Below are 25,382 nucleotides of genomic sequence, written 5' to 3'. Positions count from 1 at the left end.
CCATTTTCCATACTGTAATAAAATAAATACACCAAGAAAAAACATGTTAACTATAAGATGCACTATGTACAGTATGGCTTCCAAGACATGTAAATGGATGATGGTGTTATATGCAAAGGTAAACTGTTTCTGTACAATAAAAGATATCTTTTCTTTTGTAACATTCAGGAGTTATGCAATAACTATAATCTTAATATTCTCCAAAAATTAATTATTAAGATATTTCTGTAGACTTGGATACTCTAATGTAAAGTCTGGTGAAACAAGCTATGTTACTTCTGTTGAAGTAACAAGTTAAACGAAAAATAGAAACCCTCCCACCTGAATAAAGTAATTTTACCAAGTACCAACAAAAATGTCTTACTTTTCCAAGGGTATAGTTTCAACACTAAAAAACACAAAAAAGGAGTCGTTAACTAGACAACAAAATAAGTAAGTAATTTTAGCTTACACGCCTGTTCCTGCTCTACTGACTTCTGAATGTGAAATGAAAAATGGTCAGTGTGAAACTGGAGGAATGCAGTGCACAGGCTAACTGAACAATGAGCAAAACAAAGAGCAGAAAAGAAAACAGTAAAAACAAAACTGATTGGAAAATATGTAAGAACAGTTATCATAAAGTAAAGTGCCAAGTCCCTGAGACAGAGGAACTGCAAGTGAAAAAGGAAAGACTAGTTAGGAATAACTAAGACAGTAAGGAAGTAAACAGTTAATTCAAGATTACAAAGGAGGTATAATTCATTTTAAAAGGTAACTCAGCAAAGCTAATCATCTCTACACTAGCAGATATTTATATAAAGACTGTACATAAAGCTATGAAGACCTCATTCTGAAGAAGGTTTCTCATAGTCGGGGCTGGCAATATCTACAGTCATGACAAGTTGAGTTCATCAAAGTCCATCTGCATGAAGCACTTTGCAGGCACCAACCCAAACCTGAGGTGTTTCACAAGCACACGCAGTTCTATCTGACAGCACAGATTAAGGATTACAGCACCTTCATGTGAAACACCTGAAAAAATATTTAAGCCCATTTGCCATTTAGCTTGCTTAGAAGCATATACTTACTCATCATACACATCCTCTGTATCCATTCTACGATAGTATTTGGAGAGTTTCACAGCAAAAATTATGGCAGGAATTAAAAATATTGAAGAGCCTCCCAAACCAAACCAGAAGGTATTCTGAAACAAAACAAAATCCAAGATAAAAAGATTGCAGAGAACAGCTACTCAGAGAACATGGCAGAAATTATTGCCATGGGTCTGTGCGCTGTCTGAGTCTCCTTATACTAGTGTGGAACAGGCAGCATGTTAAGCACTTCCACAGGAAATGTGAACTGAAGCACAAACAGCACTATCTTACAAACGTGGCCAAAAAGAACACTGTCCAAAGATGCTCAAATTCATACAGGCATAGTGTCCTAAGCAGTAATTTCAACGCAGTCAGCACTGAGCTATAAAGTGATTTTGTCTCTCTGCATTAATTTGCAGCCACATTTTTTCTCGCTACTTTAAAGTTATTATCTGTGATTCTTTAAAAATCGGAGCTTCCAACACTTTCTCAAGGTGCTTTTTAACTTGCTAGCTGAAGCATGCTTACAGAATTTTATATTTTATTTTATTTTATATTTTCACACAGGCGAGGTGAGTTGCTCTCTGATGTTAGAATCATGATTTTTCAAATTTGACTTGTAATAGCTAGAGGCATTTTGACTTGTATGTGACTCAGCTAAGTCCTATCACCATGAAAATTGCAATCCATCTACCACTGGATGGCTAGTCGCTACTCTGAGAACAGAAGTTCTGTAACTTACGAGGTGACCCATCTGGCAGAAGACTTCATAATAAAGAATTATCAGGGTTAGAGTAGCTTTGACTGCATACATTTATACTGTTACTATGATTATTACTTGGCCATAATTGTGATACAACAAAATAATAGCTTGGAAATGTTTAGGTGGTTTCCACACATGTTGCTTATTCTGTTTTTACTATATGCTTCTATTTTGCAAGATGAAAAAGCCAAAGCTGGCCTTGTGTACAGCTAAAAGTCATGCTCCAAGTTTACACTGTACGGGAAGGATTCAATATTGGTCAGTTGCAAGTGATGTGATAAAAAAGAATCCTTTTATTTATTTACAGTTCAAATTTGAATAAATTTAGTAAAATAGTTACTTTTACAGGATTCTTTCTAATTAAAGCCTAATTTTAATGAAAACATAAATCAAGTCCAGTGTTGGTTGGTTGATCCAAATTGGAACATTCTCTCCTTGAATAACCTTGGATGTGATCTTTTATCATCATACTTAAAATGGTCTAGATGAAATAATCAAATGTAGATTTATGTTCAAAGAATTTTCGACTTGGTGCCCTCATTTTGAGTAACAAAAAAGATTTATTACCACAGAATCAGTTACGTAGCTGCATAAAAATATATCCACTGCTGTATCTATCACATTGGCAATTGGCTTGCATGCTGCTACCTCCATGGCAATCTGAAAGACAGACATTAAAGAAAACAGTCTGAAGTACAGATTAAAAGATTAATAACAGATTAAAAGAACCTCACATCTTGCTTACAGCTACAGTTACTGTTTACTATATTGTTGTCTCTCACTCTCTGTAAATTTAGAATTCCAGTGGGGTATGCTATCTACTGAATTTATAAATCTTTAAAACATCAGCTCAATTTCTCAAAGACTGAAGCTGAAGAAAGAAAAATAAAGATGCTAATGATATGATACTAATTTGAACTAAGCAGGGTCAAGCTCAGTACAACATTAGCACCAGTAGTAGACTGCAGGCTAGCCCTGGAAAAAAGATAATATACTAAATTTGCATTTTATTCCAGTCAGTACTACTCATGATTTCTAGTCTACTTCAAAGAAAACTATTTATGGAAGACAGGTTTCCTCCTTCATACCTAGCACAAATATCTTGAAATTACAAAACGTGCTATCAACAACTTTTCTGTTATTACTATTGAGCTCCATCATGTTTTTAAAAGCAGGGTCTCTCAAAAAGCAAATGCACCTTACCGACTCCTTCACCCACTCAATGTATTGCTCAAAGTAGCCAACGATGGTGTCCATGTACTTCTTTGTTTCCTAAAACCAGACAGAAGTAAGAGAGCCTTGGAAACAGTTCCATGACACTGTGAACGAATGTACTTAAATTAGATGAAGCTTACCTGGACAATAACTAGAGAAGCATTGTTATTTATGAGAAGCTGGGCAGCATTAACAGCACTAATGACATTTTTCACCTTTACCTGGATTGAAAGAAAAGGCTTTTAATATAAATGAAACCCTTTTAAGCAGTTACAATGACTCTGCAGCCACTGCCATTAAGCTATTATCTTGATAAACCAGTAGCACTGTCCTGATAAAACTTGACAAAACATACAATTTCAGATAGAGTCTGAGCAACCTTCAGACACTAAGCCTCAGCCTAAGGATTCACAACCATCTGACAAAAACCTCACACTAGTAAAAGAAGAGCATCAGTGGTTATGAACAGCAAGTTATGCAACTGAATTTATATACAACACCAGCTTTCTCTTCTATTCTGTTTGGCTTGGTTTTTTTCCTTTCCTTAGGTCCAGAGATACTTTAATCACCTGGGACAGTCAATGCTTGGGTTCTACAAAACTGACCGAAATCACAAGAAAGCTAAATTTAAGATTTTACCTAACCATAGAATTTGAAGTGTACTCTGTTTCAGGACACATCAATATACACACACGCACCAGCATATACACACAAAGCATACAGGAACAACTCTTGATTACCAGCTAAAGTATTACTGCTATTCAACATCCAGAAGGTTGGACACATTCATACACTTGTCAATGCATGTGTAATCCCACCAAGTCTCCCAAAAAACATACACACATACAGCCTTCACCTGTATTTCTTACATAAACTTAAGGCTCAAACACCATCTTTTTCTTATCAGCACCTTATTTCCATGCCTCTTACACTCACCATCATATTCTGAAATAAATCTGCTTGGTCTGCTGTTGTGAACAGGTCAAAAATCTTAACGGGAAGAACCGTGGTAGGTGAGGACCATCAAGCTGTTCTAACTAGGATCTTCAGTGCTAATACAGCTGAATTTTTGCTACAGGAGCCAAAGCAGACTGGAGATGACAGAAAGCTTTGCTGCCACAAAAGCAATCATCCTGCTGCTTATCCTCCTCAGGCTGGCAGAGCCTGAAGACAGCTGGTTTCACTATGGTGCAAGCATTAGCTGCTATTTACAGGGGAAACATGAGCTGCCCTGGAGAAGCCTTCCTACAAACCCACCTTCCCACACTTTGGCTGATGCTGCAGAAAGAGGAAAGGGATGACTGTAATGCTAAAGTCACAGGACCTAGTGGGAACAGAACACTGGATAAGAGCTGGGTAAGAATGTGGATTTCAAAGCTCTGTTTTCTCAGATGTATTTTGGGGTTTTGTTTCTTGGTTGATCTCTCACTCCAAGTTTTGCTGTCAATGAGTCTATAAAAAAATCCTACCTTTTTAGTAATATATAATCACAATGTATTGAACTGTACTTAAGTCTATTTTATCACCTGATAATGAAGTTTATAATCTGTATTTTAAAAAGCATTCTATTTTACCCCTCTCTTCTACAAAGAAGGGAAAATCAAGGTAGAAAAAGCTGTGCAGAAGAGATGTGTGAATCTCTGTTACTACCTCAATGCACTAAGTAGCTTTGTAATAACTGAGCAACCAGAAAAAGTAAAAGCTGCACTGAAAATATACTCTATGCATATGTGGTGGATGATTTAAATCACATTAAAATGTTTCTGCTGACAGAGAGAAAAGCTTACCATAAGTTCAGATGATGTCCTCTTCAGCAGCCTAATGCTCTGATTTAAAGTGCTCTATTAGAGAGAAAGGGAAGAAAAAAAACCCCAAAGATTTAGTTCATCATTATAGGCAAGCGCCTGCTTGTTTTTTGTATGTATGTTTTGATTCTGGATAGATTATTTTGTTTCTAATATGACATACCACATTATATATAGTAAATGCAGTCGAATTAGCTTAAAATAAATATATTGTGTTTTTAATTGATTCAGTATTTTACCCAAAGAACTAAGTAGCTATAAATTATGTATTGGAAGACTTCAAATTAGCTCCAAAATATTATTACTACAACAAACTGGGAAAGATTTATTTGGGAAAAGAAAGAACAGTGAAAAATCAGAACTGAGCCTTCAGAGTACTTTGATACTATGCATTCTTAAAAGGGAAAAAGCACTTACCCTAGCTTTAACATATTTCTTGACAGTCAGTTTTGTAAAAGGAAAAAGAGATGAGAATAATTAGGAGTTAATTAGAAAGAACAGCATTGAATCAGAGGCCTAACAACTTTTTTCTTTTTTTTTTTTTACAGGCCTTTGATAGGGGCAGCAATACTATATCTGATGTTACAATAAACTAAAAGCCTTCACATCATGTAGAGGAAAAAGCCAACAGTTACAAGCTGCATGAATGAGACTCACAGCTGGATGCTATACAGATCAGTGCCTGGCAAAAGCAGCCAGAAAAAGCCCTTTCAAATCTTGTACAGCATCAACAAAAAAGATTTTTCTTTGGCTCTAAGTGCTACTATTAGGGGCTCCTGTTCCAATGTTGGTACATCACTGTGAACTTCAGGAAATAAAGTGTAAAAGTCATAACTGCTGTTATAACAGATGACAAATGATAAGGAAAAAGGAAAATGAGTGATTTAGGGTTAGAATTCTGGAAAATTCTCCTGCTTCATCTTTTATTCACATATAATCACAAAATAGAAAAAAAAAAAAAAGAGCTCCCAATATTAGACAGTATTATAAGGTAGAAGTATCAGAAGAAGGTTAAATATTTATTAAATGCACTTTAACCAGATTACTCTTTGGTGACAATACAAATACAATCTATGCTTACATACTACGAACTGCAGCTTTCTAAACTGTCTTCAAGATTCAGGGATTCACATTGTTTTTTACAAGTATGTTTAAACATCAATTTCATATTTTACCATAGCTTGCTCCAGTGGAACAACTTGCTGGCTATGAATCATCCGAATGTTGTTTGCGTGTCCTTTTAAGGCATTTTCCAGGGCTCCTTTTGGCTGCAAAAATAAAGAAATTATGTCCTATTATTCAATAGTTTCACCACTTTCAAACAAAGGAAAAAAATACGAACTGCAATGCAAGTTGCACATTATTTGCTGCAGAACAGCTGATGCTAGCACCAGGATAAGGCAAATTGAATTCAACATAGAGAGGGGAAAAAATCACCATATTAATGATTCAAAGCTCAGTAATGAAAGCACACATATTAAGCTGCTTCTCTGTCTGTATCATCACTGGTTTCATAGAAGAGAATTTCCAGAGTGCACTGTTACTTTAAAGTTACTTTAAAGAGGGAAGAGGGAGCATCCCCTGCTACTCTGCTCTGCTCTGGGCCTGTCCCTGGTGCAGGGGTGCCCTCCACTGGGACGAGAGTTCCTCACCGATGCTCACTGCTTTTATTTTCTGCAGAACGGACAAGGCTCCTTGCCTTCTGAAGGGTACAGAAGTTTCAACACTTCCAGTCAGTAAACTGGGAATGTGCCTCTGAAGGGTGCTGTTCCTTTTAGTGGCTTCCACTGCTCAGTCAAAAGATGTGCTCGTAGCCTGCTTTTACAGCCTGCACACACACCTACAGCTCATGGCAACATATTGCAAAATTTGATTTCAATTTCATAAACACATTTATTTTCCATGGTGAAATCACATTTATTTTTCATGGTGAAATCATTTGGCTCCCACTGTTAACTCCATTTTGGAAATGGAAGAATTTTAGACCTAGACACTGCTGAGAAATCATTAAACACTGGGGATGGTGGGCAAGGTAACTGTGCATATGTCTCCTCATATGCACAGAGCTGGACACAGTTGTAAGGATTCAGAAACTGCTGGAACTGCAGGAACAGCTGCCCTGAATGCAAATCCAGACTTGTGTAGAGATGAGACCTCTTTCAGGAAAGTGTATTTCAAGATGTTTTTCCCAAGACACTCTAAAGTGCAACTTTTTACTGAGAAAACTTCAGCAAACATTTTGTACTGATTTGGCAAATACAAAATGGAAAGAGCCAATGTTTCATTTTGTTGAAAATGTGCCTTTTTTCAAAAATTATCTCAGGAAAAGACGTGCTAGTGAAATACCAGAGGAAACGAATGACTAAGTGAATTTTGCTTGAAAACAGAATAAATCCCAGGGCAGAACTGTCATAGAGAATGGGAATACATCTGCCACAGTACTACTTCCTCTTCACTGCTGCCATCACTCTGAGTGCCATATCCTGGTGAAAAGCAGCAAAACATTTTCTTGGTTAGGCCTATGCTTTTTTAAGACATTTTTTATCTTTGGGGTACAATTTTCTGCAATATTTTTCTAGGTCCTCCTGCAGCTCTTCCCATCCCTGCCAGTTCCTCTGACAGCAGCATGCCAGGGGCTCCTTTCTGTCCTGTCATTCTCTTTCCAAAGGAATCCTTACGCATTTTACAGATACAATGACCTAAGAAATAGATGTATTGTAAAACCAAAAAGCAAAAGAACAACATTTTTTAGCTGCATGGCTTGCAGGTGTTGATGTGAAGACGTGTTTGCTTCCCGGAAGTATTCATGTGAGCAGTTATTTCAGGTTCTCTGTTCTGAGAGATAAGGCTACAGAGCAGCTTCAGCATGCTTTGTACTGACGCGCTGAATCCCCTTACCTAAGAACATCTGTGGGCAATATTGTTCCTCCTCCACACCATGGTGTCTTGGTTTGAGTGAAGTTTTTTTTTCTTTCCATTTCAGTGTTAAAACATGCATTTCGTGTTGTGCAGAGTGCCAGAGAATTCAAACTAAATGCTCAAAGCCTACCCCAAAAGTTTTTAGATGGATCTATTCTCACTTCTAATGCTTCCTTTAGATTCTATTACAAAAAATAATGAAAAACCACGCTGCCAACGAAACGTATTTTCCTTCACTAAGACCCTAATCGGATCTAACTAAAGATCTAACTAACTACCTTTAAAGAGACATCTCAGGGACAATTCTATTAAGTCACAACATGTCTGAAGAACTTCAGCTTCCACTTAAAAAACAGCCTCTCCAAACAAAAACTTTCCATCTTATAACCTTTAAAATGGCAGAGTAAAAATGGAAAATGGAAGTGCAGTGTAGCCAAAGTTACACTTGGTATCAGTTCCAGTTAGCAGACAACCTAAATTCGTAAACAGGCAATACGTGACTCACCCACTGTGCTCAGAGGATAACTACAGCACAAAAAAATCATGAATGCAGGTCTGACAGAAAAATAAATGCAACAGAAGTGATCGATTTATGTAGAAACACAACAGCGACCTTTAACAGTGCTGCCCTCTCTTTGGAGAAAAGATGGAAATCTGATAAATTCCAAACAGCAAGGTCTCACTCTGCTGTTTCTGTCCTTTTGTGATCCTAACGACTGTACAAGTACTACATGTACAGCAAAACTCTCTCCCATACCACAGTGTGGGAATTTGTCTTGGGCCAGAGCAAGGCAATCTAGTGTCCAAACTGACTCTCATTTTGAAAAATAAATGGAAGGTGACCTTGACATAGATACAAACAAATTAATCAAGCCATTTATTATCTGTTAACACAGCCATGTCATTCTGTGCACATTCATTTGTGGGCAAGTTGTTCTAACCTTTCACCAATGCCAGTGTGTCTACACTCAACAAGCACTACACAACAGACTGGATTTCTTTTGTGAATTTTGCCTCCGTAATGGAGGCCCAATTCCCAAGGGAGGCCTTATGATTTACAACAGTATTTATTTCCTTGTAAAATCTTCTGCTCAATAACTGAAAGAAAACTGATTCAAATCCTATTTTCCATCATGCTTCAAGCACTTTTTCTGCTGTCTGGGACCCAAATTATAGAAAACATCACAGGAAATATCACAGTGGACTTAAGTGACTTCTTAAGGAAACTGTGCAACTTCATAAAATTAAATTCCAAAGCAGAAGTTGTACAACTGTTAACATACAAAACTCAAGAATTAGCTCATATACAACATTGTTTTTTCAAACTTTTTCCTTATATGACAATGAACCAGGTATACGTACCCAAAGTACAAGAACCCTCCTGTACAAAGTCTAAATATTTGGTAATATATAATTAGTTAAATGAAAGAAATTATTACATTGGTAAATTAAACTTACCAGTTGGTCTGCTCTTGCTTCTAAGTCATTAGCAAATGACAAAAGATCAACCTTGGTAACGCTTTTATTGATCTAAAACAAGATTTGAACAGCACAGAAAGAAAAGAGTATTACTGCACATGCAGAATGCACTTAATCACATCTCTTACAATGTCCATCCCTCATTTCTTCAAACGTTTAATGAACTTAACTTCTTAAATGCTTTTGCACCAAGTTTTATGCATCTTCAAAACCTCCCTTTCCAGTCAAAAGCAGATTTGTCTCTGTTTCACCCACTTTTATTTTTATGCTTCATTTCAGCTACATACCTATATTACAGTGGTCTCACCTCTGTCAAGTATGCTCCAAAGTTTATCCCTTCTATTCCTGAAGAGCTGAAATTCAGAAGATTCTCTTTCCCAATTTCATCCAGCAGAATGATTTTGCTGAGGTTTATCTGAATGTGTTCAATTCTAAGTGCTACATCTTCTGTATACTGAGAAGGAAATAAAACACAGAGGTAGTTTGCACCTGGTACATCTCTATATCCCTTCTCTCATATAAAAGCATCTTTCTTTTCCTGACTGATCACTTCCACAAAGAAGCACACAAAGAATTTCCCTTTCACTTACATCTGGTTAGTTTAATTAACTTTGACAGAATCCCGGTAAGGTCCCTCCTTTCCCTGCAGTATCGACACAGCCTGTCCATGCCACATTCTAGCCCATCTGTGCAGCTTTCATTCCAATGAATTACTCCCTTGCCAGCCTCTACTACTATGCAAACTCAGACAAATTTCAGTAACTCTTACTCATCACTATATAATTGCCATATATTATAAGTGCATTGTATTGTATGTATACATATACACGTGTGTGTGTATATATAATGGATATTATAAATAATTATATATTATCTGGGACAAAGACTATATGTATTAAGTGTAGAAACAACACTTGCCAGAATGGAACACAGACCCCAAGGTGTTGCTGTAAGGCAGGACTGTATTACAGACAACCAAAAATTAGCACACTCATGCGTTATTACAGCTTAACTGAAAATATTTTATCTTATCCCTCTCTCCTCTCCTCCAAAGCTGGAAGCATTCTTAAAAGCATAACATGTCCAAGACCACATAAATATGATTGGAATTCATTTTAAATTAGGTTGGACAGTTTTGTCTCCTTGCAGAACGTACTGTATATTAACATCTAAAATCCATTAAAGCTCAGACATACTACATCATGTTCAAGACCAAATACCTCTTTAACTCTCAAAAATATTCATGAATCCACCGAAATTTTCCTTACTTACCATACTAATATTCAAAAATTCATTGATATTGAACAGGTGGTCTAGATGAAGGGAAGTATAAATTCCTTTGTTTTCCTTGCAATCACTACAAAAATAAAAATACATGCGTCAGCCTGAAAATCACCCTAAGGACAGAGGTAAAGAAAACAATTAACAATATTTTCACATTTGAAGAAAACCAGTCCCTTAAAAAGGTGTTCTGCCTATATTTTTTGAAGCTTTGTCTATAAGAACACAAGTAATTAACAATTTCTGATGGTCTCAAAGATATGAAACAGTATTTTGAAGAGCTCAACTGCTGCTGTTACACCATATTATGTTAAGACCATGCCTAATAACTCATTGATAGAAGATCACTTTTGCTAGCCATTCACCAGAAAATCAGAACATGGTCTGGACCATGTCAGATTTCTGTGCGTGCCTGAAATACAAGGCTGGAATATAATACAAAACCCAGATATAAATGGAACTAAATCTTGACCCATAACTTCACATACCTGTATACTTTTTCAAAAGTCAAGTTAATATTTGGATTTTTAAAAAGAATGCCAGAAAGATAGTTTTTCCAATGCTGATTTAGTAAGTAGGGAGTATCCAAAACCTACAAGATAAAATTCAGTGCTGTTACTGTAATACTGTGTTTTCAGTGCATGAGTATATTCCTATGTGATCTTTTGACACATTTCCACATCTAAGTTTATCACTTGCTGATGGAAATAAAAGCAGAAGAGAAAATTCAACCTCTCTGGTGTAGAAAATGGGCATTAAAGCTCCATGTCACCAAGAAATTCTGAAATTGCAATACAATTTATCTCTGATAGAACACGGGCATGTAGTATTTACACTGCAAAGCAAATTAAATAAAAAAAGGATGAAAGTCTCCGTTCAATGTACAAATGGAAAGTAAAAAACAGATCCAAACTCACTTGAGGTGTCCCCAAAAAAATAATAAACCATGCATAATTGACAAGACCATTAAGACTTACAGGAAAACTATTCATTGTTCAATAATTTGAATATGAGTAACTTCACCTTGAATAAAGTTTTATCTTCAAAGGGCTCACACACCAGTTTTTCTATATTTCCACCTGTGATAAAAGTCAGCACCACTACAATCATCAGCACCCAGGAGAAAAGAAAACTGAATCCAACGCCACTGAAAAAGAAATAATTTACATAAGTATTTGTTTTTTAAGAAGAAAATGTACATAATTTGATTAACAGTGAAACCAATGATAAGTAGCTATAGCATTTTTAGAGAATAAGACATGGCGGATGGCAAAAATACTTTTATTTTCCAACAGTATTCCTGCTGCCTGAAATTTCTTGAATGTTCCAGACCTGGAAAGTTTTCAGTTAGAATGCAGCTAAAATATAAACACTCGACATTGCAGTTGACATGAAAAGTCCTTTAAGAGTTAAGAGCAACAAAAGCATATAGATTTCTTTTTAAAATCCAAATCTCTACCCTTGTGGTCTCAAAAGACTGTAACACAGATTTCAGATGCTATCTTCTGCACACAACACAAATGATATTAAACTCCTCCTGGGAACTTTCAAGAGCAGCCCCAAACCTTCTGAAGTGACTTGATAAAGTCACGTGTTTGAAGCCTCCTCATATGGCTTATTTTCTCCATTTTGAACAAATGCTTCAATATATTAAAAAAAACAAAAAACAAAAAACAAACAAACCTATAAATTCCATTTGTATTTTCAATTATTTGATACAGTTCTGGAGTTTCCAAATGAGTTTACACTGATAGTCACTACCTATAACTCTTTTCATACAAGAGTAGATTCAGATATGATCCTCAAGGAAAGAGCAACCAAGGCCTAAGTGTTTAACTGTAAGTATGTTAGGTAAATGTTTATGTTCTAATTTTTTCAGAACACGTACATTGGTAATAAAAATTCTCTTCATGCATATGTCCTTTAAAATCAATTTAAAAAAAAACTACCCCCCTACAAGTATATGTATTTTCTTTTTCACAAGTAAGTGAAACTCACGCCATAAGAAAGTTTCCTCCAGTGTTGGAAATGCAGCCCCTGGTTGTTGGAGAAGCATGTTTATCATAACCACAGGTTCCACATAGCAACCCAAGATAGTAAAAGATCACAATCAGGACCACCATGCAGCAGAGAATGAGACAACCCAGCCACCTAAGGAATAAAGCCCAAATGCCTGGTTATGTTCAAATAAAGAACACACTGAAAACCTGCAGAACGCTTCAGGCAATGCGATATTCCTAACTGGCCCATCTGTGGTTCTTGCTGTGCAACAAGTGTCAGCAAAAAAAACCCTCTCTTCCTACACCAGCATACATTTTGCGCTAGGAATCCAATCTCTGATTACAGATTACTGAAGGGCTGGGGAACAATCCTTACAGGTGTTCTAAGGTCCAGCTGCTATATGTTGCTTGTACTGCAGTGTCAAACTCAAAGTGAAACAAACCATGAGAATCTGCCTCTGCTGTGTCAAATGGTAATTTGTTTAAGAAGCAAATGATGAATTTATGCTTATGGATCGGTGATTAGTTATGAAGTACATAACTGCTTTTGCTGTAGGTCTTACTACATTTTGCTCACCATTATGTTGGGCCTGAAATTGAAAATAACTTTATTTGAAGCTGTTAAAACCTAGGCTTTATGTGTCTGTTCTGGAGTGCTTTCAATGAGCACCTTATGAGCAGTTTATGGAATCTGATCAGGAGAAAGATGTTGGATAAGAACAGAACTTTAGCTCTTTTTACTAAAGTTATGTAATATTTCCAAGTCACATATATGGAGCACATTCATTTATTCACACATTTCATATCTCCTCCTAGCTTTTTATCCTCCCCCAATTCCCTCTGCTCTTTCTTTTTTCTTCCACCATCAATGTTTCCAGCTTATATTTTTTACATTCCTTTTCAAGTCTCATCACAAAAACTTAGCAGGTATTGAATAGCCTAAGGGAAAGGTTATTATGACTACAAAAAAGGGTTCTTAAGGTTCAGCCTCCTTCTCACTTTCACTTAACACTGCATTAAAACTATTAGCACATTTATTCTGTAGCAGTGAAGCAGATTAAAACACAAGCAGATTTTGATAAGGAGTCAACAGAAACGTCAAAAAGTAGAGAGAACTTGATGAGCTTGAAGATTGAAATAAATTCTAGACAAAGAAACAGTTTGAAATAAAAAGCTTTATGCTTTGAAATATGAAATTATTTTTCAATTACAGAAACCATACAGGTCTCTAACAGAAAGAATGTGTGTAATAGACCCAAGGACAAGTACTACATCAATTTGAACAAGCACAAAGATAAAGTGGGAAGCAAAATCTTTGCTACTACTACTTTGCAGTAGGAAGTCCAAAAAAAGGAGTCACCCTAGCATTATGAAACTATCTGTTTCTTCACGTATTACATCTTCTGACATATATCCTTCCTAAAAAAGATAGGAAAGCCTGCAGAGTAGGCCTTCTCTTGCTCTGTACTGGAACAGCACCCAGCTTGATTTGCTCCAGTCAGGGTCTTTACTAAGACACCCAAAAATTTGCCTTACAGCATCTTGACTTCACTCTTTATCACTAATAGTTTCAATGTCCTTTCAGAATATTAAAATACTACATTAACACATTAGTTACATGCTACTTCATGAACTGTAGGTAGCACTTCACTCCTGCAGTGTTTCCTATTTAGTATGTTCATACCTGTAGAAATCATACTGCTCCACTACTGGAAAATAGTCTTGAACATACGCTTCACTCTGTGTCAGATATACTGTCAAATCTGCTATAATCTTCTGCACAGGGAGAGTTTTTGTGAAGTTACTGATATTTGAACCAATGGATTCCAGCACATTTTTGATATCTGAAAGAACAAATGTATTTCACTGTTACAGATTAACAGAAGAAATTTACATTCCATGTATGCACTATAAAATGCTGTTAGGCCTTTCTGCACATATAACAAGGCAAGCCATGAAGACAAGCATGAGGAAAAGACAAGCAAGCAACAAAAGCATTTAGCTTCAAAGTAACACAATGGCATTTAAAAACACAGACTTTATGTTTAGCATTCAGTTTAATGTTGAAAGATGTAGATGTTGAGCCAGAATTGCTTATCTTGCCAGCTTAAATCTTGCTTTTCATGCAACACTGCAAATGGTAACGCTGAGTGAGACAATTAGCCACCAGGTTTATGAAAGAGAAGATCAAAATCTATTTAAACTTCATCCCTTGGGTATACAACACTGAAATAAATTAGACTGATTATATTGATAATCTATACCACTTATTTCCGATCTCATTTAAAAAGATTAGCTAAATTCATTCCAATTAGTTAGCAACACTCTTGAGATAAAGATCAATTAAGCCAATTTTTTCCTCAAATTATGAAGAAACCCTATGTTTACAATTTAGATACACACTACTTAGATACACAAAGACGTGATTCATTCACTTATCATACATATTCTTTATTTGTAAAATGCAATTACTGCCTACTCTTCCCCTTCTCTCAACTTGGAGAAACTGCAGATTGTGTAAATAGAGGTTGCTACTTGGTAGTAGGCAGCACCTTCATAGAATCATAGAATCACAGAATGGTCTGAGCTGAAAAGGACCATAACGATCATCTACAACATTTCAACACCCCTGCTATGTGCAGAGTTGACAATCACTAGACCAAACCACTTCCTCCTATTCCAACAACAGCTGGACATGTTTTCAGGTGTGTGTTCTGATGTTTCTCTTCCAATCAAGCTCAACCAGGTACCAAAATGCTCATTAAAAAAATTAACAAATGAACATGAAATTTGTCTAGTAGAACTACTGGTTTTGTTTGATTTGCTAATGAAACTCATTTTTATAATAACAAAAAAGTGCAAAAATAATAATGGATAAATTAAGATGGTCTGTGTTTATGGATAGCAGCAGTTACTGAAAATAAGCAAATCTCTGTTAGATTTCCTAACGAAAAGTATAATATCACATTTTTAGAAAACTGGCTCATTTTAGGCAAGTTCACACAGTGTACTACAGTTCTATACATACTGTGTTTCATTTTGCCAAAAAAAAAAAAAAAGAAAAACTTACAAGGAACAGCTGTATATTTATGCAGAACAGGTCCACAATGCAAGAACAAAAATTAAAACAGATTAGTATGCATACATTATACTACATTTCAGTCAGTGTCAACTGTCCAGGTAGTCAAAAAAATCACAGTTCAAAGCCAGAGTAATAAAGCATTATTAAACAGCCATTAAGGTACATTTTTTAGCTCCCCTTTGACATCTGCTACATTTCAGTACAGCAGCAGGCAGGATCAGCTAGTTGTTTTGTTGCTGTGGAGTTTTTTTATTTGTTTGTTTGTTTAAACAACTAAACAGCTAAATACATCATAGATACACCACTGCTCATGCAAACTAGTCTTTCAACCCAATAAAAGCAAATATTAGAATGCAGTTGGGACCTCACTATTTCTCATTACTTGAGTAGTACAATGCCCAGCAAATAGAACTTTTCTATAAAATAGCATATGGTCTATTTTTAGACTTTATTTTGGATCTTACATTGAGATGTACTTACTTTCTATGCTTTTCGTGGCACCAAATCTTAAAAGAAGATTTAGACTTATTTTTGATACCCTTTAGCCCAGGAAATATATTATCAATAAAAGAAAACAAATGCATCCGTAACTGATGCAAAAGCATTAACATTAAACACTTAAAGCAGAAAGGCAGTTTCCATTGTCCTCACCTGATAAGATGTTCTTAGTCTGATTCACTACTAAGTCTGGAGTATCATTAAATGCTGCATAACCCTAAGAATAAAAGTCGGAAAAATTAGAATAAGCTTCTCATGGACACATTACTTGCAACTTTCTCCTCTGTGACAAGGACTGAAAGTCCATACACGGTAAAATACATGTGGTAATACCAAGAAAAACATACCTTACCACTGCGCATTAGAAAAGGTCAAAGCAAAATACAAAGTCAGTTACATTTCAGATTTCATTCACTCACCAAGATACTTTTTATAAAATGTCTAGATTTAAATACACACATCAGTCACAGTCGTTTCAAACTTTATAGTACTTTTGTTTGACACTTCTCACTCCTACAAAACTAACACATACATGAAGACTCACTAAGTGAAGGGAGTTACTGCATACCAGTAAAACACCCTCTGCAATCCTATGCCTTTTTAACATGTTTGTTACAAACAATGAAATCCAGCTACCTCTGATAAACACTGTAATCTTCAGTAAGAAGGGGAGAGGAAGGATAAATGCTGTGGGAACCAATCTCAATAGTTCACACTGACAGAAACAAGAAGCTACTGCCGTGGAGGCTTGAAGCTTTTTCTTGCAAGCCTGATCCCTTCATAGGCAAGCAAGGGTGCAGGTCTCCAGCACACAGCCTGCAGTCCCCTACACTGTTCTTTTATTCTTAGCAAACGTTATCAGATTGCTAGGTTCTTACACTGCTCTAATTATGACACATTTGCAAAAATACTAATAGTAATTAGATCCACTGTACCAGATTTAAGATTGAATATGCTCATTTCAAGATGATGGGAATACACTACAGTTGATTAGAAGACCATGGATTTTTAATTATTATTATCTTGAACCAAAAATATAGAGCTTGCTAGCACATCCACTTATCTGCCTTTTCTCTTTTTAAGGATCCTGCTTTCAAACAGACCATTAGCTACACACTTGACATGTGATATCCTATGGATGTAAAGCACCACATTCATACTTTTAAACACTAAATCTTGGTAAAAAAAATGGAATAATACACAGAGCAACGATGAGGTAGGAACAAGAGAATTCTGCTTGGGAAAGCCAAGGGAAAACAACAGATACTCATGTATCCCAGTTTATTACTTAAGAGTTTATAAGCTTGTTGTGAAACATACCTTCTGAACCAGACTAGAAAGGTCTATTTTAAGGACATCATTGACCTTCGCAAGCTGTGAGCTCACCCCTGGCAACTAGGAAACAAAAAGCATCCTTAAGTCACATCAAAGTTGCAGTCACAGTAAAGTAACTACTTTACTTAATATTTCAAAGATAGGAGTGAAGGATAAAGAAACTAGGAAGACTGTTTGTAATAGAATCTTTGTAGCATACTCCTAAAACCTTTTGTTTACAAAAGCAAAGCTTAACTCCAGCATTTTTGGGAGGGCAGATTCTTTTCCTGCCATAGCAGCACTTTAATGTAGTTGCTTGACACACATTTTATTCTTTTCCACACAGAAAATGAGAACAGTGACTGTAATTACCCAGAAACACAGAGTTAATGAAGGTCACTTATCTCACAAGTGCCAGCATACACTGAGCCATTAACTTGCAGAAATACTAGCAGGCCTATTTAAGGCGATCACACCATGAGTCTGAAAACACTCTCTTACCCCACTGAAATTGGCATTAATGTTCAGTTGATTTAATGAATTCCTGATGATATTGCAAGTTGAGGCAGCCTGAGCTGCAGTGCATGCAGAATCATTGAGGGTGTTGCTCAGGTGCATTTTAACATCTGTCAAATTTCCATGAAGCCTCTCGGTGCCTTCCTGCAAAACTTCTACAGAGACGCTCACGTTTTCCAGTGCTTCTTTCGTTTCTCTGATGGCTGCAAGAATGCAACATCATTTTTTTTTTTTAATTTTTGTTAGAAACTAGATACCATTACAGAGGGAAAGTGTAAATACACACGTGTAAACACTATGAGCTTCTTGACAATACTGATTTAAATTATCTTTCCATCTCACCCAGAAAAACCCTCCAGCACCAAATACAAATTTATTGTTAATAAAAACAGATTACTTACACTCTCCTACAAACAAATTAATGTGCTCAACCTACTTTTACTGAGATTCTACCCACTTTTCAGATTACTCTTTTCTACTCATTCCCTCTTTCTTCTAACCCGGTTGTTTTAATAAAGAATTTCAATGCTTGGTTATCAGAAAACAAAAGAAAGCCCATATCCACAAAATAGTATTTTTAAGGTTAGTTGTAGTCCAATTGAAGAATTACATGGCTGCACAAGGAAAGGAAAAGAGATCAAGTTGCATCAGCTAAGCACTTATGCACATTAACACTTGTCTGCCTTTAGATTTTGTCCCAGTCACACAAAAGAACACTAAACAGTAGTTTAAAGACAAAAAATCACACATGTACAACTACAAATGCACAAGTGTACGAAAATAAAGCACACTTCACACAACACAAGGTTCTCTCTCTTTTTTTTTTTTTTTTTTACCTTTGATAGCCCTTTCCACTTTGACTTCAAGACAAATAAGAGAAATAAAGCAAAAAAGGAGAATGATGATGAATGAACGAGAAAGATTTCAAAAAAGAATTCATGGATTAAAAAACCCACCAAGTAACTGAAGTTTAAGGATGATTTTCACTTTACTCTATAATGTGCACCTGATTCCTGAAAAAGGAAAACCTTCAAAAGAAAAAAGAATAAAGGAATCTTTTCTTTAAGGGGAGATGGAACAAAGCACAAACAACACTGAACTCAAAGATACAATTAAGAAATGACTGTTGTTGGCACTCTCATACTAGGTTTGACACTGATGACACTCAACCATAGACCTGTCAAAGACTAACCTGAAAGAACTACAGACAGATCTGAGAGCACAGCTCTCCTACTCTCCTTTATAATCCCTGGAAAGGGACAACCACCTAAAGTGGGGATTGCAGATTTCATTTGCCTTCAATGACTGCTAAAACTAGACATCAACAATGGCACTTACATCTTTGTTTACTTTTTAAATACATTTATAAATCTCAGAATATTGGATAACCACATTTTAAAAGAAACATCAAGGCACGTTGAAAAACGCTAAGTAGAACCATGGTACTGCATAAAGCAATCTCATGTTGTGCACCAAAAAAATGAAGCCTGTCTTACGGTGGCAACAGAATATTAATACAAGAACATGCACATTTTTACCTCCTGCCATTGTCAAAGCTGCATCAAGTGCGGGACGTACTTCTTTCCCCAGCTGCTCTTGAACTCTGCTACCAAGCAAAGGTCCAACATCTGCAGCATGGAGAGATGAAAAAATCATCACAGCCTAGTTCAGCTTTAACTACCTTTTAGTACAGGTGCTATCGATCTCTTACTGAACAAAGTGCACATAACGTACTACAATTTCTCTAAGGCCTGATGCAGTTTTTTTAATGGCAATTACTACCTTTTATGGAAACAGATTTTCTTCATAGTAGTCTTAACAAGGTCTAACATCAGACAGGAATTTTGTGGCATACTCATTCAATACAAGCTATGGTTCTGTATGCAACAAAAAGAAGAAAATAGTTTATTTTCCTTTTCCCATTCCTGATGTGTCAAGGTGACCCACAGCCCAGAACTGTCAAACATCCTCGCCAAAATCCCTTAAGCGTGTTATGCATGGCTGCCAGCCTGCTCTCAGCATTCATTGTTGGCTTCAGGCTCACGCAGATCCATCTCCTCCCTCCAAGCCCTCCTGCCTCACTGCCCACAAGCAGAAATCATCTTAGTTCAGCAAAAATGAGAAGGGGTGTATGCGAAAGACAGAAAGATGCACAGTTGAGATTGGTGAAGCATCTTAATGCAACCTCAGGTAGTTGCTAGGTCTCCTCTCTATTCAGGTTAAGTAAACAGCTCTTGGAGCTTTTGCTCCTGATGAGATTGGAATACTGAATGCTACAGAAGCATCAATTACTGTCAAGACTGCCATTTCTAGCTGGGGATGAGAATTTTTATAAAGCAGAAAAGACTTTCAGCGTTTCCTTAGGGTGGGCAAACCGAATTCATCTACATTTCTCTTGATGTTTATTCTACTGTTGATTCACTTTTAATGAAATCCCTTTGTCCTCAGGTGTCACACACTTAATTCTGGTATCTCGGTACTGTACAAGAAAATAAAAGCTATCTTTATTTATTGATGAGCACTCCTATCACAAATCCAGTTAGTTTCCCATAAGCTAGCATATTAAACTTGCACCGAAAGTAAATAAATATTTAATTTGAATTCTTGGTTTGAAAGCTAGAAGCTAGTACTTGAAGTGCAGATACTAACTAATTTATTTTTCAGCTACTGTTCTTGTTTTTAAAGACTTATACAATGCCCAGTTTTTTAGACGTGAGTGTTCTTGCACAGAAATAGTTAGGAATATGTGCAAATACTGCTTTGGCTACTGCCTTCAGTGTGCTTCAGTAACCTTTAATAGACACACTGACTTGAAAGTATGTCAAGCTTGCTGCACTGAAAACTGTCCCTATAACATGCTTTAAACTGATACCAAAGTATAGACTCCAGGAATCAAAAGTTACTATCTTTGCTTCCAGCAATCCTGTTCACAATCAGTTTTGATATTTCTGCACTGCACTTCAGTCTGAAATGCAGACCTGTGCACAAACTGACATACTTATCAGTACATGTTAACAATGTATACTGAATTCTAATCTATACTGAATATGATTGCCCTTTTCTATTATTACCATTTTTGAAAGTTCTGAAAAAATTCAGTGGTTTGGTTCTGTTTATTGAGAGGTTTATAAGGTGATGCCTCCTATCATGACCGTACTGTAGGAGAAGGTGAAGCAATTGTATTTCAAGTGTTATGCCTTGTTCTTCAAGATATGCTCATCCTGAAATGCCAAATACAATAAGCAGCTTTGGAAAGAAGATAAATGTTTATCTCAACTTCTAGCTGAGCAGAGGACAAAGAGACAACAACAAAAATAAAAAAATGCAGAGATCTGCAGTTATTGTAACCACAGCAACAGCTAAAAGCTCTTTTCCTTCACATTTGGCTCCACAGTAAAGACTCAGGAATAATACTCTAAAAAAACACAAGTATTAGTGGTTATTGAATTGTAAAAAAGGGAAAAAATACTACCCTGATTTATTCAGTAAGCAATTTAACAAAAGACTTATTTCAGAAAATAGTCTGCATTACAACAGCTCCAAGTCATTTTATATGGATTGAATCTCAGATTTTAGTCTCATTTAACACTAAGAACAATAATTATGTTTGCAAACTATGCAATCGTAATTCAAATTTCACTTTGCATTATGAGCTGTTTACATTATCTTATTGAAGGCTTTAAGTAAACAACACATCACTAACCCCCTCTAAATCAAAGTACTTACTATTTAGGTCAGAGAGCGCTTTATCCTTAGTTGTGTTGTACTGGCTCACCAAGTAGTCAATTTGCTGAAAAAAAAGATGATATGAAAAACCATTAAAGTAATTGGAAAAAAAAAAAAAAAAAAAAAGTAATAGTTTCAAATAACGAGTCAGAAATTACCACACTTTGAAACAATCCAAATATTTGTGCAGTAACCCTCTCCCCCCCCCGAAATTCTGGAGTTCTACTGCTTTCAGTTAACCAAATGTTTTAAAACCCTGCTTAGCACAACTGCACATAAAAAGATGGGTTTTACTGGGAAACATACTGGAAGATCTCTGGGGAAAAAGACTCTACTTAAAAATGTTAAGTAGCAGAAACCGTGCAACACGAAGACTTCAAGACTTCAACTCAGTCAGGCACAGTACGTTTGTGCATGTCTTCATCCCTCTGATTTTCTAATTAAAAAGATTATTTCTCTTGAAATAAGAATTGTGCAGCAAATTTATGGGATAGTGGTTCTGAAGCAATTCACAGTCCAGACTGGCTTTTATGGGGACAGCCTCTCAGAGTTCCCCTTACAAAAGAAGCTGGTCATTCTGCCTTAACACAAATGGTTTTCATTGACAATCAGATCTGGTCCAGCTGCAACTTGGGTTCCACCAAGGCACTGAGTCGATATAAAATATCAACTTAGTTATCACCAGTTCCTGGTTCTGTACAAAAGGCTATTAAATAACTATTCCTGAAGGAAATCTTGCTACAGGTATGAAGTAATTTTGATTGATTTCTGCATGTTTAAAGTAATGCAGTGTGAATCCTAACCGAGTCATGCAGAAGTTAACATGCACAGTAAACACGCTTCCAATTTTAAACAGAAGTGACTTAGATGTGCACAGAAGTGTATTTGGCTTGCAGCCTCAAGTTTTCAGTGAAGTAAAGAAAAAAAGAAACTAAAAAACACCCACAAAACAACTCATACATCATACAGCAGTGGATGTAATTAAATCACAAAGTATGAGACAGTCCTTTTTTTTTTTTTTTTTTTTTTTTTAAACAAAGGAGAATAGAATAATAAGAGCTTTTCCTACCAAGAAAGATGTAGGCTTTTTTGTGATGATTGGTTGGTTTTCCTAGACAAACCAGAGGACTAACATTTTGCATGTCTGTAAGGCTTGCACTGTTTCCAGCAATGTCATAGACAAAAATGCGATTCATGTAACTAATAGTGTTAGCAACAGCATTTGTGTAGTCTGCTAATCTGCTATGACAAGAACTCTTTACGTGTGACTACTTTCAAGTCCTCCTATATGTTATACACCTCACACTCACAAGGCCAGGACACCAGTTAGGATTTCAGAGCTTATAGCCAATGAATTGGATTCCATAACTTGTTAAAGAAACACAAGTCCCTGTCTTCAAGAAATCCTTACACACATGTGTCTATACATGATTTCTGCGTACCTCATCTGCCAAAAATGACTTGTAAGATGTATCTAGTGATTGCATAATCAAGTGCTATCAAGTCTAAGAAAGAAAAATTAATAATTCTGCATATGAACAAAAAACCTGCTACATGGCTGAAACTTTGAGGAATTCCTGGCACCAATGTTCAAGTCCTGACACTTTTAAATTCCACAGTTCTAGTGCTCTTCTCCGCTTTTTAGCTGGAGCCTATTTTTTTCTCTATTAGAATAGTTTCTTCCATGTAGCAAGATTTTCTATTCCGATATTTCCTGTCACATACTTATGACTATAATCACTCAGTGAAGAGGAACCTAGTGAGTTCTGAGACCATTGGTTTTATCTTTCAGTTCAAGCTTTCTCTGTGCCCCAAGGCAGCTCCACAAAAGGCACCCTCTCTCAAGAGTTTCTTGATGCAACCTCCACTTCCTGACATACACCCGCATCACCAGGCTGTCACAACACACTGCTCAAATTAATAACTGTATACAGATCAACTCTCAATACTGAAAAATTTAACTGCGCTTCCCAGATGCAATGATTCAAAAGCTGCTCTAATAATGTTTGTTCTCGAACATGCATGGTCATATGAAAGCTTCTCATCTCATTTACTCTACTTTATGAGAGTGACAAACAGAGAATTAACACCACACTGTGGTTGTCATTTATATCAAACAGAAATAAACGAGTATTTTCTGCAATACTTCTTCCTTATACTTCTCCCCTCCCGCCCTCATTCCCCATAAAGAAAAAAATTCTTTACCGCTGGAGTGTCGTTAAGGAAAACTTTCAGATCTTTAAAATTACTGTTGACCAGTTTCTTTGCTCCTCGGACTTGACTAGTTAAGTGTTGGTTGGCAGCATATGCACAAAGCACTCCAACGCTACAAAAAATACAGATAAAATATTTATTACAGTGAATGCCCGCCCTAACATTTTAAACCAGAACAAAAGATACAGCAAAAAAACTCTAATGTTATGAAAATAAAGGTCTCCCTAAGTTTATGCTTTGTCTTTTTTACCGTGATATCTCATATACACCACTTGGCAAAGTAGAGGAATTAGCTGTCAGAGCAGATACGGTGCTACTAAAGAAAACGAAAAAGCAGTGCTAACCCACAGACTTCTGAAGTTAATAAATTTACAGACACTTACCCATCTGCACTGACAGCATCAGCAAACACGTGAATTGTATGCTTCTCATCAGTGTTACACTCTTTCACCACTATCATTATTGCTGACAAAGCCACAAGCGTTCATAAAATAACTATTTTACATTTGAATATTGAATATTTTACATTGAATATTTTACATTTGATAACTTCAGCAACATTTGCTCATAATGGCTCTATTTATTTACATAATTATATACATATTTTAAAAATAGTTCCCATTAGCTCTAAAAAACATATAAATATTTCCTGATAACAAAACAAAAGGTGGGAAGCAGGATAAGACTTCCAATCAGCACTGCCACTAATTATCTCCTATTGGATCATCCCCACTGCAAAATTCTAATCAAAACACAGTAGATTTCGCACAAACATCAGATAAAAATCAGATAAAAAATCCCATGAGAGCCTCCAAAATCTTTCATAGCATACAAACTACCTAGATTTTTGTTTTGTTTTGTTTAGCTTAGATGTAAAATAAACAGAAGCAAGATTTTTTTTTGTTCATTTTAAACCCATCTCATACTCACAACAGCTAACCTTTCAATTGGGAACAACCCTTTGCAGTTACAGGCACCAGGAGACAAGTAGAGTGGCCTCAGGTAGGGATGCAGGATTGAGAGCTCCAGAACAGGCTGAACACAAACCCACTCAGTGCTTTAAGGTTTAACTGGTAGACAGCAAAGAACCACTCATCAGAGGCATGACGGAACCCCAAAGGGAAGCACTGCCTGAAGCCTGCAGCCAGATGCATTACAGGCATTTCTGGATGGCATATTAGTTCAGTCCCTCAGTTGTGCTGCAGTGAAACAGCTCAGCACTATAATTAGGCAGTATCCTGAAAACAAACGTTATGGACATCCAATCCAAAGGACAGAAGGGAGTAACCATCACAAAAGGCATTGGACTCCTCCCAAACTGACAAACTTCATGTGATGGCATTAAGAAGATCTAATATTTTAAAATAGGACTTTAAGGAAATTTATACTACCTCCCTACTGGGCAAATAAAATTCTTGCTCCAGAGAATTTAAGCTCAAAGTAAGCATAATATAGGCACTCAAATGAGAAATCAGATGGTGGATGGTGAGCGCCTTG

At 36.3% G+C, this 25,382-nt stretch overlaps 1 protein-coding gene across 1 annotated transcript in view; it reads right to left on the bottom strand.

Annotated features, from left to right (window-relative positions):
* Positions 1-613: 613 nt before the first annotated feature.
* The window catches only part of PROM1 (prominin 1), a gene marked incomplete at both ends in the record, with an annotated part of 48,109 nt that continues 23,340 nt past the window's right edge, over positions 614-25,382 (bottom strand). The window contains 22 exons of the mRNA XM_079534394.1: positions 614-650; positions 1,068-1,183; positions 2,404-2,496; positions 3,040-3,108; positions 3,192-3,272; positions 4,839-4,892; positions 5,274-5,291; positions 6,032-6,124; positions 9,234-9,305; positions 9,562-9,708; positions 10,527-10,611; positions 11,024-11,127; positions 11,559-11,682; positions 12,534-12,686; positions 14,220-14,379; positions 16,269-16,332; positions 17,436-17,510; positions 17,931-18,148; positions 18,782-18,805; positions 19,484-19,573; positions 21,672-21,735; positions 23,877-23,997. Of these exons, the coding sequence (XP_079390520.1) occupies positions 614-650; positions 1,068-1,183; positions 2,404-2,496; positions 3,040-3,108; positions 3,192-3,272; positions 4,839-4,892; positions 5,274-5,291; positions 6,032-6,124; positions 9,234-9,305; positions 9,562-9,708; positions 10,527-10,611; positions 11,024-11,127; positions 11,559-11,682; positions 12,534-12,686; positions 14,220-14,379; positions 16,269-16,332; positions 17,436-17,510; positions 17,931-18,148; positions 18,782-18,805; positions 19,484-19,573; positions 21,672-21,735; positions 23,877-23,997 (2,062 nt within the window). The remainder of the gene's footprint in view (positions 651-1,067; positions 1,184-2,403; positions 2,497-3,039; positions 3,109-3,191; positions 3,273-4,838; positions 4,893-5,273; positions 5,292-6,031; positions 6,125-9,233; positions 9,306-9,561; positions 9,709-10,526; positions 10,612-11,023; positions 11,128-11,558; positions 11,683-12,533; positions 12,687-14,219; positions 14,380-16,268; positions 16,333-17,435; positions 17,511-17,930; positions 18,149-18,781; positions 18,806-19,483; positions 19,574-21,671; positions 21,736-23,876; positions 23,998-25,382) is intronic.

This window comes from Tetrao urogallus, assembly GCF_951394365.1.
Source record: "Tetrao urogallus genome assembly, chromosome: 4".
Classification (NCBI taxonomy): domain Eukaryota; kingdom Metazoa; phylum Chordata; class Aves; order Galliformes; family Phasianidae; genus Tetrao; species Tetrao urogallus.
The sequence above is the reverse complement of the archived record's forward strand: the minus strand, read 5'-3'. Positions and strand labels throughout refer to the sequence as shown.